We start from the raw sequence: 20,406 nt of genomic DNA, 5'->3' as shown, positions 1-20,406 counted from the left end.
TTTTGGAAATTAATAGCAGAAAACTGTGGAGACTCTGCCTCTGTACCTGGCACATCAATTCTTCCTGCAACCTGGGTTGAGCATTTTGGCCAATTATATGCAGGTCCTCCCGGAGTATCTTTTAGGTCCCTCGATGTTCTAATATCCCAAGACGCTACCCTGACCTTTTTTACTTTAGCTGAAACAAGTGCCGCTATAGATTCACTAAATTGGGGAAAGGCTCCAGGTCCTGATAAGATTCCGGGCGATTTATACAAGACAAGACCTGACATATGGGCTCCTTATATCAACTGAATTTGCAATGCAATCACAGCTGGAGCCCCTATCCCTCACTCATGGAAAGGGGCTGAGGTAGTCCCCATCTTTAAAAAAGGTTGCCCCAATATTCCAGCTAATTATCGTCCGATCAGTCTCCTAGATCATTTTCAAAAATTTATGCTAAACACCTTTTGTGCCACCTCGATGAATGGATCATGGAATCCAATGCCCTATCTAATCTACAAGCAGGGTTCAGACCTGCTGTGAGCACTATTGACCAAGTCCTGAGATTCCTGGCAATTAAATGGAAGAATGTGGACTTGGGGGGGGTAAATCTGTATGTGGTCTTCATAGACCTGAGAGCTGCATTTGATCTGATCCCCAGGAACATGCTATGGTCAATACTCTCCAATATGGGGGTTCCTTGAGGTCTCTTGAGTCTTATCACCCGGCTTCATGACAATACCTATGCCCTAATTAGATGCGGCAAGGAGGGTGAGTTGACAGATCCTGTGGCAATTAATAGAGGTGTCCGGCAGGGGTGCGTTCTGGCTCCTACCCTTTTTTTGCTTTATATCAATAACTGTATCCGTTATTTAGAGAACTGCATAAACGACTCGCCCAAATTGGCTGGGGAAAAAATCCCCTGTTTATTGTATGCGGATGATACAATTTTGCTAGCTAAATCTCCCGTGGGGATCCAAAATCTGGTTAACCAATTTTGTGCTTTCTGTAGGGAATTTGGGCTTGACGTCAATGCTAAAAAAACAAAACTTATGATATACAGCCCTCTAAGGAAACGACCACGTGTCAGAATCTAAATGAATTCAATACCGCTGGAGAAAGTGGAAGAGTTTGACTATCTGGGAATTAGATTATCGACCACAGGAAAATGGTGGGCAGCCATTGGTAAAGGGGCACTTATTTTAAGTCAAAGAGGTGGGGCCCTAGTACGTAGGTCCAGAAAGGTTCTGAGTTCCCCTTTGATTATAATTGCCGAGATCTATAATGCCCAAATCCGTGCGGCGGCCCTGTATGGAGCGGAACTCTGGGGATTACATAGAAGATTGGATATTTTACAAACAAAAGAAAACAACTTCCTTAGACAGGTCTCCCGGTTAGGGGTAGGTACCCCAATGATTCCTCTCAGGCTCGACTTAGGGTTAAACAGCATCAAAACCATAGCGCCCCTGAGACCGCTTTCTTATTGGATCCGCCTTTGGACAACTCCCGAACTCGAACCATACAGGGCAGCGGTGAGGGAACTTATAGCTACTCCTCAGGGCCCGACTAAAATCCAATGGCTGCAGGAGATGAAATCTGCTTGGGTTAAAATAGGTCTCTCCCATTACTGGGAACATCTGGAACTGATTCCCAATAACGCAAGACAACCTGTTAAAAGAAGATACTGGGAAAAACCCAACGAAGATATACTGCTCCAAAACGGGCTGGGTAGGCTAACAATAGAATTCCTCCAATTCAAACACGAACCTTGGCCTGAGACTTATGAACCTCCCCATGCCACCATATGCTCGTGCCCTCTACAGCTTAGATATGGTTCCCTGCCTATTAATATTTATACGGCCCACTGGTCATCCAGCGTCCCTTCGACGGATAGATGCATATCTTGCCCTCATTATAAAGAAACAATCGAGCATATTCTGTTTTTCTGGCCCTCATACAAGAACCCTAAAGGAAAGTGGATTATCCCCCTCTGTAAAAATCTATTACTGTCGGCTAGAGTCAATGCCACCAAAATATGCAAATATGAAACATCCACACTGGTTGCCTCCTCAGTTACCAAATTTTTATCGGAGGCTTGGTGTATTTGTCGTAGGCTCGATTCTGTAGAGGGCCCCTCGATCTCTAGGCTGAGCCTTTGTTTGTTCATAGAGGGAGATTTCAACCAGATCCATATCTCTTTGTTCTTTCTTTTATTTCCTAATATATGCTATGTACCCTGTTATTCTGAATTTACTAACATATATGCAACATCTTTTCCTGTATTTTAGCAAGAATTCCTGACCTTTTTAGGAGCAAACTGAGACCGCACAAGCTGATTTTAATTTTAGTTGTAAGGATTTTATTGAAATATTTTATATGTTAGTTGATTATTAGACTTTTATAGTATCTTGAATGACTGTTATTATGAATTATGATGAGTTATTGCGATTCCAATGGATTTTATACAACCATGTAAGACTGTGTTTTTCTTTTTAATTTTAAATGGTCCAGATTTTCTGGACCGAATGCATTTAAATAAAATAAAAATAATATCTGTTGCGTCTTATGCTGTGTCGACTTCCTTGACTTTGGGGCCAAAACATTTCCCATGACAAACTATACACAGGATAGATAGAGGACGGTTGATAATGGCTATGTCAGATATGTAACCCATCACATTTAATGAAATATTGAATACAACTTCGTGGTCACTTGTGTGTATACTACCCATGAGTCCATCATTTGAACATGCTAGGTAGGTATAGTGTTTGTGACACAGAGTCTCAAATCCAATCCTAAAATTGTTCTGTACCCCACGGTTTGAGTCATGTAAATGACCTATGTTTCTCCTGTGGCTGTGGAGGACTAGCAGACCATGCTACATGTGTTCACATATTTCCAGTGGTTCATTGCACAAAGGTGTCCAGTTCAAGTGTGTGGCCATGTGTACCCTGAGTCAGTATTGGCCTCCATGTTGTCACAGTTACGTGCAGGTCTAGTCATGAGTCTGTGGAGCCAATCTCTTATTTAACAAAGTATCCTTCAAAGCAGAATTGACCTAAAGCCAAAGATCAACTAACGACACACACGGGGATAGTCCAGCTATGGCACTACATAACTTTTATAAGGCTGACGACAGAGCAAACCTTGGTGTGCTCAAAGCTTTATGGATCAGTAATAGGAAACAGGCAGCTTTCATCACAAAATTTGTACACAGAGTGGGCTCTAAAATTCCTACTGCAACAGGGAACATCAGTGCCTCTGTGCTGATTAATCTCACAGCTAGTCAACACGCAAGTCCCACACAAAGGTAGCAACAGAAGTGAATCTGTGTGTGGACCATCAGGGCACAAAAATGTTTTGTCCTTACATAAACATTAGCAACCCTTGTTTGTTGTGTTGTAGGCACCGTACTGAATCCATGCAAACAGCCATAGCACACTGTCACTGTTTGGCACTAAAGAATACATGCAAAACCAGACAAAGGATGGGGGCTGGATTAGGCCATTCAAATACATGTCCCAGAACAGAACACAATAGGTAAACTGATTAAACTATGCTATACATTTGAGGATTCATCGTAGACATACCAGACACAATACCCCAGGAGGAAACAGAGGGCATGGAAAGCAACTATGAGACAAATGTAACCTCAGGGAACCTCTATGTTTAACGCAAAGACTGGAACCAGTCTGGCTAACAGGATGCAGGCTTCCAGGAACAAACATGAACAAGGCAAATACACAGTGAGCAGACTCTGACTGGGACAAGCAGGAACAACACTGTGGGAACTAAAACCAGTTTGTGCTGTGGTCTGCAACGTTACACAATCCCCCAAGGACTCTGGTACGCTAGTGATTTGTATGCCAATGCACAACAAGGGGATTCAGAAAATGGCAGCCTCTGAGCAGTTCCAGGCAGCAGCAAGGGCAGGGCAGGTTGAAATGGCTGGTCTGCATGGAAGTGCTCACAGGTGTGTGAACCTTCTGTCTCTCACAAGTCCTGGAGTTGAGAATCAAGTTCAAAGGGCCAGCTGGACCTTTCACATGGGAAGCAATGGACAGCTGATTAATTGTCCTACCGACTACCAGGCAGTGCATTATTGGACCTGAAGTCTATGCAGACTGATGAACTATGACTATAGCATACCATACTGAAGAGGGAAGCACACAGGAGTCAGAATGGGAGTCTGGGTAAGAGTAGATGAAGATTCTCATGGTACAGATAGTCCATTTACAGGGCCCCTGAGAGAAGGGTGGGCAGAGACTTTAAACATGGCACTGGCAGGATTTATTACCTAGGATGGACTGCGCAGGGCACGTCTTGTGAGCAATGCTTGTCATACCTGGGGCACTTGCGCTATCCATTTTCATGTTTGGTGCACTTCTTGTCACACATGCTCCTTGCAGAGATAGCTGATGTCACACTTACTGCTGTCAAGGGTCTGGTCATACATTCCTGTTACCAATGCAATTGCACATCCACTGCCTCCTGTATGAAGCACTTTTTTACCTTATGATTGATGGTGTTTTAGTTGTGTGTCATATGCTGCAGTGGACCATGTTGGCAACATGGATGTATCTCCTCTGATATTGCCCTTCAAATGTGAAATAGACAGAATATATGTCATTAACACTGTGTGTGATGTTTGCTGTATATTCATACCCATCAAATGTGATGTGGCTTTTTCAGTATGCAAATTTGTATTTCTGCAATGCTTCATGAGGCAAAACTCTGATTATGATTCCTAGAGATCATGTGATGCATAAATAATTACTCAGAGCATGATTGAGTGATGAAGTGAGGTGTTTAATTACATATGATAACAAAGTGGTGATGGTGACTATAGTTAGAAGAAGTTTGTACGATGTTGTCTCCGATGCAATCCTACAGCTGTGTTTGGATGTTCCCCCACATTTTCACAAACAGCATCCTCCTCTTCCTCTTCTTCAGGCATTTGTTGATCCGGTTCATAGAGGGGAATGTTCCTCCTCACACAAATGTTGTGCAGGATGGCACAGGTCAAAATGATCTTGCAGACCAGTTCAGGAGAATATAGGAGGCTGCCTCCGGTGATGTCCAGGCACCTAAATTTGGACCTCAGGATGCCAACAGTCCTCTCAACTATGGTGCGTGTCCTACGATGTGCCTCATTACAGGCACGCTCTGCTGCTGTGCTTGGGTTGGCAATTGGGGTCATGATCCATAGCTGGATCCCGTAACCCTGATCAGCTGAAAGGGAAAATGAGGGTAAGTATTTTGTTGTTGGTTGCACCATGATTGTCACTTTGCATGGCAGTTGTTATCTTGTGTGGTCTGTGACTCATCTGTGTTTGTGGTATTGTGTGGGATCCTAGGCTTCTGTGATGTTATTTCTACTTTGGCTTGTTTAACTATCAAAACTGGTGTTTGGCAGATTGACATGATATCAGTGGTATATTTAGAAACTTGCAGTTCAGTGTGTATCTCCCATGCGTTATGTAATGTGAAAGAAGTGTCCCTGGGCCTACACTGGAGGTGACATGATACTTCCACAACATAATCGATTCCACTGTGGCGGTAACATGGTTGCACTATATGGGCTGACCATCCCATCCAATTCGACATATATAATTGCAGATGAAATGCAACAGTGAGGCCCTTTGATTTGGCTAGGTGACAATGCACAACATGTCTCCATAAGTTGGCAGCACTGAAGTGTTCACAATTGACAATTATTCCATGTGTGACAAGTTCTATGCCAACCTATTTTTGTGCCCTCACCGAGTTGGCTCATGTGCAAATGTGTACCTACACTACTGAACTTGCTCCAGGTAAGCTGGCTAACTTGGTTGTGGGGGTGAAGGTTTTAGGCCCATATTTATACTTTTTTAGTGCCGCATTAGCGCCGCTTTTTGATGCACAAGTGGCGCAAACTTACAAAATACAATTGCCGCTAAAAAAGTATAAATATGGGCCTTAGTGTCTGAAGGTCCATCTGCCTGAACATCTGTTATGTATGTGGGGAATTGTCTCAATCCGTATGTGTAGCAGGGTGCACTTTGCATTAGTGTCACATCTACATGTTTTCATAGCACAGTCCACTTCCTTATTGCTAGCTGGCAATGTCACCCCCGGAGTGATGTAAGATGTTGGTACTGCCTCAATGATTCAATGTCACCTTCATTAGAGTCAGCGCCATCATGCTATGTGTCTCATGGTGTTTGACCTGCAGCAACACACATTACACACCCCTTACACAGGACGTATTGCTTGGAAGGGTGTGGGATTGAATGTTATTGATATGACATTGAAAAGTTCATCTTCCAAGTTGTACTGCCAGTTAAGGCCATGTCATTGTCACTGTGTGGTTTTAAATTGGTCCTGTGTGGCTCTAGAGTGGCATCTCTTGTAATTTGCATCTGTCATTTGTCCATAGGTGTGTATCCCATTGGGTCACGATATCAAACATGACTACCAGTGTCACAGCTCAGTGTCTTCCTGGCCACATGTCGATGTAGTGGTGTATGTGTTGGGTGTCCTACAGGGTTGCTGTGCTGTGTGTAAATAACTAGGTTTCTGTACTTACCAACAAGTAGGCCATTGCCATATCATCCATCGTGGAAGTGCTGATTGATGGTGCTGTGGCAGAAGATGAATGAATCATGTACACTCCCAGGATACTTTGCCGTGATGTTGGTGAACAATCCACGGTGATCCACAATGGCCTGCACATTGATGGAGTGTGTGTGCTTCCTTTTGCGGTATAGGTGCTCGATTGCAGCAGGTGACACTATCCGAACATGTGTGCAGTCAATGGCACCAAGCCCTTGCGGGAAGCCATAAATTTGATAGAACCCCTGTTTGGTCTCCTGCTGCTTCTGATGTGTATTGGGGAAGCTGATATGATGGGGTGTGATGGAGATAATGGCATCAAGTACCTTGGGAAGGAAGGCAGAAAATGAGGGCTGTGAGATCCCGGCAACCAGGGCACCAGTGGTTTGAAAATAGCCACTTGCCAACATGTGCAGGACAGCTAGCAGCTTGGTTTCCGGTGGAATGATGTGGGGTGTCTGCAAGCTGGGTGCCAACTGTGGCTCAATGTGGCGCGGCAGCTGCTGTATGGCTTGCCAGTTTAGTCTGTACCTCTGGATGATGTCATGTTCCCTGAGGCCCTGAAGAGTTGTCCTGGTCCTGAATATCCTCTCCTGCCTTCTGTGTTGCCTTTGGGGTCCATGTTGGTGTGGTGTTGGCTGCTGCTGCTGCTCCTGTGCTCTGCGCCTTCGTGCATGCGTATCACCTCCATGTCTTCCTGTTTGAGCTCTGATGTTGCTTGTGTGAGTTTTCCTTAAGTACTGGTGTGTTTACCCCATTTTTAACGCCTGCCCTGACCCAGGCACTACATTTTGGCGCAAATCGGGATTTGCGCCATTTTCCAGCTCCACCTCCCAGCCATGCGCCATTTTTGTGCGGTTGGATAAAGATGGCGCATGGGTGTTTAAGTCATTTTTTAGATGTGAACGCCTACCTTGCATCTCATTGAAGCAAGGCAGTTTCAGGCATCCAGAAAATGGCGCACACTGGGATATTTTGACGTTAGACGGGTCTAGCGTCAAAGTATAAATATGGTGTTAAATTTATGCCGAATTAGCGTAAAAAAAATGACCCTAATCCGGCTCAAAGGGAGTATAAATATGGGCCCTAGTGTCTCAGTTGCATAACTCTTTGAGTTCTATTAGATTTGCCCATCTGACATCAGTGGCAAAAGACCCCAGTCATCATTGTTGATGCCAGTAACCCCTTCTTTCTCCATGGCCCCTGAAAAGGTGTTGACAATGGCTGTATTGCTGAAGTGCATTCTGTTACTGGTCCTGTTGCTGATATTGTAGAAAGCAGAGCAGATCAAAACATATGGACAAGGAAATCCCAGCAATCGTGTAGTACCACATTATCTTGTTTTAAATGTTACCCTACAGGAATATTAAGTGCAGAATATCAACTTTTGCTCCACCTTCACAGTAAGGATATATACGTAACCATAGATTAACTATAAAGCCGCAACTACATACCTTGGCAACATGTATATTAATTAATCTCTATCACTTGCGGCTGCACTCAGTATATTATTTTTTTCGGCACTGTGCCATGTCATATTAGACCCAACTTGTTACGCCTCACCTGGGCAGGTGTAGCAGTTTTGATGCATTTTCAGGTCTACCACTTATGTTAAATCTGTGAATGCATCAAAATCCATGGGTGTTGCATGGGAACACCCATGCACTATCCATGAAACATCTCCCTGGGGCACAGTAGCTCAATGCACTGATTTGCACTGCTTTGCGTTACTCTGGAATTATCAAGCCACTCAGGTGGCCTTGTGTGGCTTGATTAATGGTATTTAGTAGCTGTGTTGCACTTGCACCCCATTGCGTGGTGCAAAAGTGACGCAACTAATTCAGAAATATGGCCCTAACAGTTGAGGGACTGTGCATAATTTGGTACAATGATGAATGTATGATAAAGGTGTTCCTTTCATGCTGCGTTCACCACACCAACATTCATTAACATGCTGTTCACAAACTCCTAATGAATGGTTAGCTGTGCAGAAGTCAGGCAAACAAACATTGGAGGTGGTCAGTAGTCCTAGCAAGGTATGCTGACCCCTGATGGCGTACCTACAGCGTCCCCTGTCTCCTCAAAAGGTTTCTATCCTGACACACCAAGACAATGAATGGTGCAGAGTCACGCATGTCATTGTAAGAAGTCTGACATCTGAGCATGCTATTAAGCATGTGTACTGCTGTTCATAAATCTCAGTACATTGCTGCCATATATTTATTTGCAGTTGATTTAACAAGTGACTGGCCTAATAAAAAGATGTTTGATATCACAAAGTAGCAAGCTGGAATTACACCTAGAGAAGGCATGTTCTTGATCAGAATTCCTCATGGTGGTGTTCTGCAACAACATGGTTAAAATACCAACCTTAAAAAATATTGCACCCACTATTTCTACCTTACCACTACATCGATAAATCTAGGTAAAGTCACATGCATTAAGGGGCATGGCCAAGATGGCGACCGGAGGGGTGCTCGTTGATCAGCTCTGCTCCTGGCCCAGCCAACATTCTGAGAAAAAACCCCACCCGGACCCCTAATCACTCGGAATCAGGGACCTAAGGGGTCTGCGCAGTTGGGATTATCTGCTGGTGGTGCTGACCCGCACTCCGGCAGTGAGGTGACAAGGCAAGAGCTGCTGCAATCGGAGCGCAACATGTGGCTGGCAACGGCCTACCAGAAGGAGAGGAGTGCCTGAACGCTGCCCATAGGAGCGGGGCTTAGCAGCAGCGGCTGCTGGTAGAAAGATTACTGCGGGGCCAGTCATCGGGCCAGGGCTAGGGCCTGCAGGATGAGGGAGACAGGGCCCAACCGCAGCAGTGACAATGAAGGTGATGCTGAGCAAGACGGAGTGGTGAGCAGGAAGTGCCATCTGGGCGGGAGCCCTGATTGCCTTTGGGGGCCCCCAGTCCGGAACAAAGGTGGTGGTGAGGCCCACCTTTTGAACTAAACGCATGCATTGACCACAGAACTCAGTGGTGAACTAAGCAGATGGCGAGTTAGTGGATCCCTGAGGCATGCAAGCTATGGGAAAGGTGGCCCTCCCCTCGAGGAAGAAAGGGGATCCCACTGAAGGTATTCACATATCGCCCTGAGTTTAGATGCCTGCCGGAACTGCATCACCCATACTTACATTGGGCTCTGGGTGCTGCCAGACACCATTAGCGACACCCTGCGTGGCGGGGCACCTGAAAGACCTTTCTATAACCAATGAGGGGACAGCCGAGGATGATTTCGAAGCCCTTCCCGGTGTGCTGCATGTCACAGGCTGTAGGAAGACGATGTCATTCCCACAGCAGGATAAATACAGCGAGGGCACTACTCCACCACTTGGCTTGCCGCACAGAGGGCCAGGTGCGGTGCTGTGAGTGGAGGGGTCCTGGTACACCAGGAACAAGCGAACTGAGGGCCCTACCTTTGGGGACATCGGGTGAACAGGTCTCTGGCTCTGTGCTTCTGGGGTTGTCTGTGGCAGTGGTCTGATACTGCTCAAGTGAACTGGCCTGTTGCCCTTGGATGTCACCCAGGGCTACAGCACCGGAGTTGTAATGCTGGGCCCTGAGAATCGGAAAGCTGAACATCTGGACGCTGATCGTCTCACCTATTCACCCTCATGGTGAAGCCTAAGCGGCCCGGCTACCCCTGCCCTCCGAGGGGACCATGTCTCTACTATCCACAGCCTCCAAGGACAGCGTTATTACCCTCCATTAAATGAATACTACAGAAAAAGCTTCTGCATACAGTAATGGACACCAAGTTGGCCTAAGAGATAAAAATTGCCTCTGTGTCGCAGGAAGTCAACTTGCTCCGAGTGGACCATAGTAAACTGGCAAAATGAAAATGAGACATCCTTGGCGGGGTTCAACCAACGCTCTGGGTCTTCAGTCACAGGTGACACAGCTAACAGCAGAGGTCTCCTCTCTGCAATGCAGGGCTGAAGATGCAGAGGGACATTTGCGAAGGAACAATGTCCGCTTTTTGGGGTTTGTTGAGCTTGCAGAAGAACCTAATGCCGAACTCTTCTTCGAAGAGTGGTTGACGACTACAGTGCTAGGGAATAAAGTGCATCCCTTCTTCTCGATTGAACGCGCACACAGGACCCCGGGCCGGCTGCCACCGTCCGGAACCCTGCCTCGAACACTAATAGCCCGACTCCTCAATTTCCGAGATCCTCCAGGGCTTCAGGACACAAGGTCCTTGAATGTTCAAAAATACCACCATCACAGCATATCCTGACTATACGATGGAAGTACAGCGCAAGAGAAACTCATATGTATAGGTTAAACAGCAACTCTGTGAACACAACATTAGCTATGCACTGTTATTCCCGTCACGACTGAGGGTGGTAGACGAGGAGGAAATCCACATCTTCCCTTCACCAGAACATGTGTGGACATGGCTACACGCCAAGGGTCTGGCCAGATCGATGTGTGGAAAACCCACCTCTGGGGACTGGTTGACACCCCGACCCCAGCATAACATAAGACCTGGGATCAAGGCACGCCCATCGAAGGCCCAGGCAGTGGAGGGCCAGGCACTAGCACTGATCAAAGCTACTAAACTCACAATTAACCCAGATGCTACTCTCCATGTAGATTGCCCATCAGACAGGATTTGTGGGCAGGACATTCCAGTAACAGCTAACTCTATGCAGGGACTGGATGTTACTTCGCGCTCAGCAGATGACCTTTAATTACGCTTCTACACATGACGCACTATGGCGTTCGAACGCTGATACCATACTGCAGAGCTGGAAGTAATGTTTCATGCTTGGGTCAGAAGCTGGTGCACTATCGAGCCAAGATGCATAGACACCCTTAACAGGATCAAGACTAAGCTCCAGCATGGCCTTGACTGCAGACCGACTTCTCCAACAGTACCAGCATAACGCAATTATAGACTGCTCGCATAACAGTTCCAAAAGGCTTTGACAATTGGCATTCGCATGTAACTGCCCGGTGACCGAAGGGGGTCCAGGGTGGGGTGGGTCTGATTGTATTAGAAATGGGCTGGAACAGCTATGAGCTCTTTCTCCGCACACTCACTCCCTCAACATGGCTTTCCAAATGGACAATTGTCAATCCTCCAATGACTTTGGTTCCTGTTGTTTACAGGATGTGGTGCGGCTAAGGCCTGGTTGGCCGTCAGCCTGGGGGGATTAATGTTGTTGAGGTTTTTCATGTTTTTTCCAGGTTCTTGACATGGATCCCAGGAGATCTACCCTGTACACTAATCCATGGCATGGCATTCGTAGTTGGACGCACATAACAGGCGCACAGGATGAAACACACACGCACACACATATTGGGACTATAAGTTACAATGTGTTAACATGGAATGTTTGGGGCCTGGCGACACCAATCAAGCGCCATCCGATACACGCATTCTTGAAACGCCCCAAGGTGCACATAGCGATACTACAGGAAATGCATCTCACTGAAGGGGAATTGCAAATTCTCAAAACGAAATGCATGAGGTACGTCAGTATTGGCATTTTTCCAGAGGAGTGTTGGTCTGGGTGGCTCCCGAGGTTCCCTATGTTGTTGAGCGTCTCACAGTAGATGAAGAGGGCAGACATAAAGAGGGTAGATAAAAAGTGGAAGGCTCCCTAGATGGTAAACCCTTAGCACTAGCCGGAATATAGCCCCCAACTCAAAACAAAGAGAATTCCTGATGTCCATCACGCCCACACTCTTCTAGGACCCTTTGACCACCTGCATATTGGGGGGTGACTTCAACTGTGTAGCTGATGTATACATGGACAGATCTCAACCCACACTGGCAGGTGCATCCAGCAGGACAATGTCACAGGAGTTCTGCACCTGGATTACCGATAGAGAGCTACATGATACATAACGCCTACACCACCCCCGGGATCGGGAATACTCCTCCTACTCCCTAGTACATAAACTACATACCAACATTAACTTGATTTTGGGTCCAGCAGGCCTGGCTCATGACTCCTTGCAGATGGACTACTTGGCTAGGATGCTGTCAGATCACTGCCTGTTGCGGGTCAGCTTCCACTGGGGTAGACTGCGCACATGCATACCTACATGGCATCTACAGCCTGAAACGTTAGCGGATCCTCCATTCCTTCAGGAGCTGACCGATTGTATCTCTAGATACTGTGAGCTCAACGGGAGGACGGCTACATCACAGGCTACGGAGTGGTTTGCTCACAAGTGCTTAGACGGCACCACTGCCTCTTGGCTAATGGGGGAATCAGACGCATCCTGGTGTTCGAACTCACCTTGTTGAAGACAGACCTGAGTAATGTGGAACAATAAGTAGCGCCGGGCAACCTGGACCCAGATGCACTCTGTTAGCCACGAGCACAACACAATGAGGTAGACTTACGCTTGCATAGGCATGACTATCAACATTATCTCTCTAGGTTACATTTGGCGAACAGCACCACACCCCCATAGGAGCTATTAGGTTAGACTCTGGTGCCGTGGTTAACACCCAAGTAACTATTCATGCCTTTTGTCAATACTACAGCATGCTTTATAAAGCGGGGCCTGAGCCCACTCAATCAATTAGCTGACTTCTTTAATACACTCCCCCTAACCTAACTTACCGTTATACAACAGAGGGAGTTAGGTAAACCCATCAAGATCGAAGAGATCCAAACCACATTGCGTCAGTTAGCTCACAAAAAAAAACCCAGAACAGGTGGGTTACCAATAAAGTATTACTCCACGTTTTCCACTCAGTTAGCCAAACCATTCATGGAAGTACTGTGTGAAGCAAAGTCACGAGGGTACTTCACAGACCCTCAGCGCAAAGCACTAATAGTGGTCTTGCCAAAATCAGACTGGGACTCTTTGGATGTGCGATCATACAGCCCCCTATCGTTGCTTAACTTTGACTGCAAACTGCTGGGCAAAGTGCTTCAAATTGATTGCACCCGCTGATGGGTCAACTGATTAGTGAGGATTAATCGGGCTTCATCCCAGGACAGAATAACTTCCTAGATGTTAGACTGCTCCTGTGCTTCATGAATGGGACTCTAAGAGCGGAACATGATAGAGTGGCGGTGTCTCTGGATATTGAGAAGGCCTTCGACACCCTTGAATGACATTTCTTAAAGGAGACATTGGACAGCATGGGCTTTGGTCAAGGAATCCTGTATTGGATTAGTATATTGTGCTCTAATCCCACAGACCGCATGAAGACGGGCCATGTCATCTCTGATAGTTTCCTTATTTGTCGTGGCACTAAACAGGGTTTTCCACTATTGCCACTGTTATTTGCAATAGCAATCGAGCCCTTGGCAGCTTATTTTCGCCTACAGGCACAGCGCTGGGGGATTCCAGACCTGTGCAAACACCATATTGTCACTCTCTATGATGATGACGCATTGACATACTTGCATAGGAGTGCGTCTTCACTGCCAGAGCTTATGCGACTACTCAAGCTATTTGGGGACTTATCTGGTCTGCGTGTGAGCTGGACAAAGTCCTGTTTGTTCCCGTTGATCCCTATTCTGGAGCATATGAGGCCCGCTCTCTTGGTATATATACTGCCATGGTGCCGTGTCACCTTCAAATATTTCAGCATACAAATATATTACACTACCGAGGACCTCAGGGAAGGCAACCTGGGATAGGCGGTCTGCTCAATCCATGGTTCGCTGCCATTTTGGGGCTCCTTACAATTATCACCCCTGGGATGAGTAGCAATTGAAAAAATGATAATACTTCCCAGACTGTTATACTAATTTACTGCACTCCCACTGGTGCTACTCCCTCATTCTTTCAGTCGCTCAATTGCCTGATGTTAGAATTAATTTGGGGGAACAATCGGCAGTTGGTTGCCCTAGCTATAATACATCACCCACTCGAGGAAGGGGGCCTAGGCATGCCTAATTACGAGCTTTACTATGCAGCACCAAATTTACAATGGCGTCTAACTTGGCTACAGCTTACCCCTGGTATGGAGAAAGCGATGGTGCATGATAGGCTGGGGCAGATGGACATGTTGACATGGTTGACAAATCATACATGCCCTCCCCTACATGGAAATAACCTTATGGATACAGCCAGTGCATGTTGGCACCAATATATACGAAGTAGGGATCCAATACCACCTTATGCTCCCAGAACCCCATTGCTCAGCATACAGGGCGCAAGGGACTTGAACGCACACCACACTTTGGAGCACTGGTTGGCACTCCGGATAAACCCGGTTGGTGACCTCCTTAAAGATGGCTCATTTATGACATACACAGATTTAAAAGGATACTTATAACATAGGCCCTGGACGGTTCCTCACTTATTGTGCAATGAAACAATTTGTACAAAACACATGGACGAAGGGTGACACAGAGCACTCAACATTGCCCACACTGCACACCGTACTATTAGGCCTAGTTTCCAAAAATGTGGTATCGTTGTTCTACAGCGCTCTTCTTAAGAGTCCTGACACAGACCAGGCGGGAGCTGGGACGAGATGGGGAAGGGTCCTTCTTGCCCCATTGGCACAGTCTGCCTGGATTACGGTGTTTTGACTGACAAAGGGTGTGTCTCGCAACCCGAGATTCTGCTTCACTCAATTTAATTACTTTCACAAAGCATATTTATCCCCCCGATGGCTCCACCACATGTTCCCTCACACAACTCATGAATGCCCATGCTGTGGAGAACAAGAAGCCACCTTTTACCACATGACGTGGAGCTTCCCGCCTGTACAGTGGGCCTGGCATGAAATCACCTTACTAACGGGGCAATTGGCAAATCACACACTACTCCCTATCCCTGAGACTTGCCTACTCGGCATCCATACTAAGGCTAAGGAAGACAAACAGTTACAGCAATGCGCTGGAAGGTGCCTGTTGTATTGGAGGGAGAATGAGAACCTCAAGAGGTTCGAGAATGCGGGGCGCGTTCCCTTATACTTTATTACAGTGCCGAACACTCCAGATGTTAACAAGTGGCTGGGAGGACTGTTACAGTGGGCCCGGGCAGAGGCACAGGCACTTCGCTCCCTAAGTGACAGGTATATAGTCGTGGCTGGGCTAGGGATCTGGGACACCTTCATAGTCAGGACTGAAGCCAAGAACGACACTCGCTCTCCTTGAGCAATGATATAGTGGGCCAATGCAGGCAGTCCCAGGTGCATTAGTTACGCACTCCTCGCACATGTGACATTGTTGGCCGTGCACATACTTGTAAAATTCTCTACAGGGGGCACCACACTGTGAGCTGCTGGCATGTATGGAGGCTAGCTTCCAGGCAGTGATTTCGGAATGGCTGACGCCCCTGCATCCAGATACACTGGCAGCACACAGTTAGCTTTGCACCACCACACTGCCACTCAGAATTGACGCGTGCTACTAGAGACATAACACACAAGACACTCAGTCATCTGAAACCGATAACTGTCCATAGCATGGCGATGAGTAATAGCCCACATAGATGGTATTGTTTATTATTTGATACTAGATGCTGCCACAGGTGCCATGGGTTCCAGGACTCTCCTCCTCCCCACTCTCCTTCCTCAATAATGTACTTCTCTCTCTTTCCAACTAATATGTGTAATGTGACCCAGTGTCAAGTGTCGGTTGAATATTTTGTAATACCTAAATAAAAAACAGTTTAAAAAAAGTCACATGCATTATGTTTCCTGTGTCTGTGTTCATGCTTCACTTAGTATTATTCGTAGATGTTTTGAAATAAGTTATGCTTTATTATAGGTGGTTTGACTAACTGTTTGTGTGAAATATAATAATATGTAACAGATTTTAGCAAATGTGCAACATAACTTGTATGCCTGTTCTTGCATTCTACATCATAATCATAAGGGCCAGCCTTTGTTCCGAAAAGGTTATTTAAGTCTGAAACAGGCACCTCTTCAGGAAAAGATATCTTCAGCTTTTCTTGGGAGCTTCATTCGAGTAGTGTGTTGTAAACATCTTTAGGCAAGGCGACAGCCTCTCATAGCTGAGGCTTATCTTTGTTTTTCTCAGCCTGTGTAGACCATAATAGAAACCACCATGACGACGATCACTATGCTTGTGGACATTGCCTTATGGGAAGCGTCTGCGACAGCCACGTTAGTATGTAGCAGGCCTTTTACCACCATCATTGGGTAGTGTCACTGCGAAACCCGCAGCCATAATACCAAACATAGAAACTGCAAATGAGAACTTTGGTGTGTTTGCAAGCATAGAGCTTCTTACTAACAAAAACGTAGCAAATTACTATACTTTTAATTTGTCAAAAAATACTCTTTTATTACCATAACTTGGTTTCTCACTTGCCCATATGCTTTCTCCGTCACATACATTGCACTTACCCTTGAAGACTCTGGCAGCCCAGCGAGCCTGTACATCTGCTGTTGCAGGAATGCCACCCAGTGACATGACAAGCCCAATGATGGCCATTGTGGGCTTCTCCAGGTTAGGGGGGAAGATGTCCTTGTATAAGGAGACCTGGTTCCTGCTGTCACGCACGTCAGATTCATCCAGAAAGGGGTAAGCATAGGAATATCCTGTTGAAAAGATGACAAAGTCGACATTCTCCTGCACTGTACCATCCTCAAATATGACAGAAGTTTCGGTGAACTCCTTCACGTTGGGCTTGACCTTGACGGTGCCACAAGCAATGCAGGTAGCAAGGCTATCATTGAAGACGGGCTCTTTTCTGGAGAATCTGCCAAGGAGTAGTCAATAAAAACATTTTCAGCCTACCTTATTTCACGGCTCTTGCATTCCAAAGATAATTTACAAGCACACAGTAAAACTCCAGTTACAGTTGTCCAATGCCAACTAAGGCTGTCAAAGGACGATGACTCCCACACCGTTTGTAAAGCATGCAATACATTATTTAAAGGTGTGGCAACACAATAAATGGTTGTAGGTCACTATATTACAGTGACAAAAGTATTGCATCCACTTCATGTTATAAAACACATTATCAAGGTAAATATATATTTACTATTCTTAACTCCATATCCACTCACCTGGACTTACTTTGTGATCTAGTGGAAAGGTTGGTATAGTGAATGCTATATTTTTGTACGTCAATTTTTCAAGTGGAATATTCTGATAGAACACAGGGAGAGTTTATGTATGCAAGTGTGAAATGCTCCCTTCAAACCTCTTATTACAGATTCCACTGGCAGCAAAGGAGCATTGGGTAATTTAACAGTAACTTCCAGATGTGTGGTGGCGGGTTGATACTTTTTAAAATCATAATTTAGTTGTATGGTGCTAAAGTAGGATGTTTCTGTGATGGGCATATTTAAGATCCCAAGTGCCATCTACAGACACATTAGCATCACTTTTGTGACACTGTTTCGTTAGATGGCCGAAACCTCAGTGGAATGTGGCGCAATGCATGCATTGCACCACTTTGTAACCCTTTGCGTTACATTATGTCTGCACCAGGCATAACGTATGCAAAGGGAGCATTCCTCCGTTAGGGGGCCAAAAAAATGGTGCAAGGAAATCTAACAGATTGTCATGCGTCATTTTTTCCGGAACTTTTAATGCCTGCTCAGAGCAGGCGATCAAAGGGGGCACACCATTGTTTACAATGGGCCGCAATGTACTTTGCAGGAGTAGCGCCAAAATGTTGGCGCTTCTCCTGCAGTGTACATCAATTGCGTCATAAAAAACTATGCTATTGCCCCTACCCTGCGCCACGGTGTGCCATATTTTTGGTGGTAGGGGGGTGGCAAAGGGCGCAAGAAAAGTGGCGCTGCACTCTGTGCAGCACCACTTTTCCTAAATATACCCCAAAGATTCTAAGCAGTGGCATTTATCCCAAGCTCCCTGTATGTCAGGGTCTAAACATACTTTGAGGAAAATGTGTTTTTGACCTCTAAGTGTGACATAGGAATAATGCTCAATAAATGTATGTTCTTGGAGGCATAGCATAGCTCTAACTCATTTGTTGGAGGTGAACATTCCTTCAGCACTCGTTTTGTAAGGCACAATATCCAGTAACAGCTCGCTACATGGTGAAGGGGCGTGGCAGCACACAGCAGGAGAGGTAGGGGGGAAATAAAGTAAACATTAAATTAAAAATAAAGAATAAAAATTCAAGTGCCTCGGCACTGCTGCCATGTGGTCAAACCTAACGCTGCATGAAAGCAGCATTAGGATTGGCTGGAGCGCCCTGGCTGGGCGCTCCCAGGCAAACTGAGAGCTTGTGCCTACTCTCTCCAGTCGGACAACACAGTGCAGGGTTGGAGAGAGCACAGTGTGCATGTGTGTTTGGCTGGCCCGAGACAGCTGGCCAAACATAGATGCGTACTGAGGGGGGAAGTGCTGTGCACTTCCTCTTTGTCCCTGTCATCCCCTATGGCCCCACTCCTTTAACAATAAAACGATAATAACACAGGTTATTATCATTTTATTGTTAATGGTTTGCAGCTCTGCTGCTCGCGGGGGGCGACGCTCCTCTGCCATAGCAGAGGAGCCACTGCTGACATTATCGCTTATATGATTGAAGTTATAGCCTTCTGAGTTAGAAAGAATCAGAGTTGTTAAATGCTGCACAAAAGGCAACCACAGTAAGTCCTACATGAAATCCATTCAGAAAAGTAAATTATCCTTCCTAAAATGTATCATGTGGAGAATGCAAGACTATACCACGGTGTAAACCACTCAATCCCTGATTTCAGAAGGCACAGGATATACCTAGATGGAGACATCAATTTATTTGCTCACCCATAGAAAGATAAACAAACAGTTACATGACAGTGATAGTATGTAATAAAAGATGAGAGGTCAATTTGTGACATGAAACCTGACGCATAACAGTCTTCAAAATAACATCTAATCCAACCTGTGCCAGCTGGTGGATTGGTAGTTGTATAAGGCTGGAGAAAGTCACAAAACCCAAGTGGAAGAAAATCTTGGAAACACAAGTGTTGACTGCTTTGACCCTCTGTGATTGGGCAATATATAAAGGATGCAGTTTTTAATCCTAATCACGGGGAAAGGGGAATAATCAGCCACATTTAAAAGCCCCTTTATCTGTGAAACCACTAGAATCAGGAAGTTAAATTCATTTGACTTCATTTTTATATAAACTCCCTTTGAACATGCACCTCCTATTGGAAATGCACACATACTTGTCTTTTGGAGTCAGACCAAATTTGCCATGGTCAAACCGTTTGTTCATCATTCGTTCATATATCCGGTCAGACAGCCACCGTGGCAGGATATATTTGAGGAAGGTCTCGTAGCGTGTGAGGTATACCATGTCCCAGGGGTAGCCACCATCCCACACACGGGTCATGATCCAGCTTCCACTTCTAGTGCTGAGGTAGACCTGTCAGTCATAGAGGCACAAAGTTCACGTGCATTTAGTATGTAGCAAAATGATAAGTAAGCCTGTTTAAAACAACAACTCCCAACCATTAGAAGTAAGTAAGTTCAAGGTAGCACGTCCCAACAATGTGTTTTAATCAAAATCAAGGCAGCACTTCCAAACCACGGGATGCAATCAGATTCAAGGCAGCAGTTCCCGTCATGTTGCTTCAATCAGTTAATGATAACTGAGTATCTACATCCCTCTACAAGCCATCTTATCTTGGATAAAGTGAGGCTGTTTGCATATGTAAACATTCCTAGCTAAAATGGATTCACTTTTTGCAACATAAATTACATATTGTTTTGTATACATCAACAATTTGGGATGAGAAATAGAATCTTGGAATTATGAACCAAAAATATTGCAAAACATGTGCCCAGTTTTTTCAAAAAGACCAATTTCACTAAAGTATAAATCTCTGAAGTTATCTGATATTAAGTTACAAAGTTCTTTTGAGCTGCAAGAAGAGTTAACAATGCTTCTGTCCCCCGTGTCAC

General features: G+C 45.6%; 1 protein-coding gene across 2 annotated transcripts in view; it reads right to left on the bottom strand.

Moving 5' to 3' along the window:
- Positions 1 to 20,406, bottom strand: part of LOC138293038 (flavin-containing monooxygenase 3-like) — a 267,968-nt gene that overhangs the window by 51,275 nt on the left and 196,287 nt on the right. For both annotated transcript variants that reach the window (XM_069232019.1, XM_069232020.1), the window contains 2 exons: positions 19,668 to 19,867; positions 16,881 to 17,236 (listed from right to left, as the gene is read on the bottom strand). In XM_069232019.1, the coding sequence (XP_069088120.1) occupies positions 16,881 to 17,236; positions 19,668 to 19,867 (556 nt within the window). The remainder of the gene's footprint in view (positions 1 to 16,880; positions 17,237 to 19,667; positions 19,868 to 20,406) is intronic.

The sequence above is a fragment of the Pleurodeles waltl genome, chromosome 4_2, assembly GCF_031143425.1.
Source record: "Pleurodeles waltl isolate 20211129_DDA chromosome 4_2, aPleWal1.hap1.20221129, whole genome shotgun sequence".
NCBI lineage: Eukaryota > Metazoa > Chordata > Amphibia > Caudata > Salamandridae > Pleurodeles > Pleurodeles waltl.
Note: the sequence above shows the minus strand (reverse complement) of the source record. Positions and strands in the feature narration are given on the sequence as shown.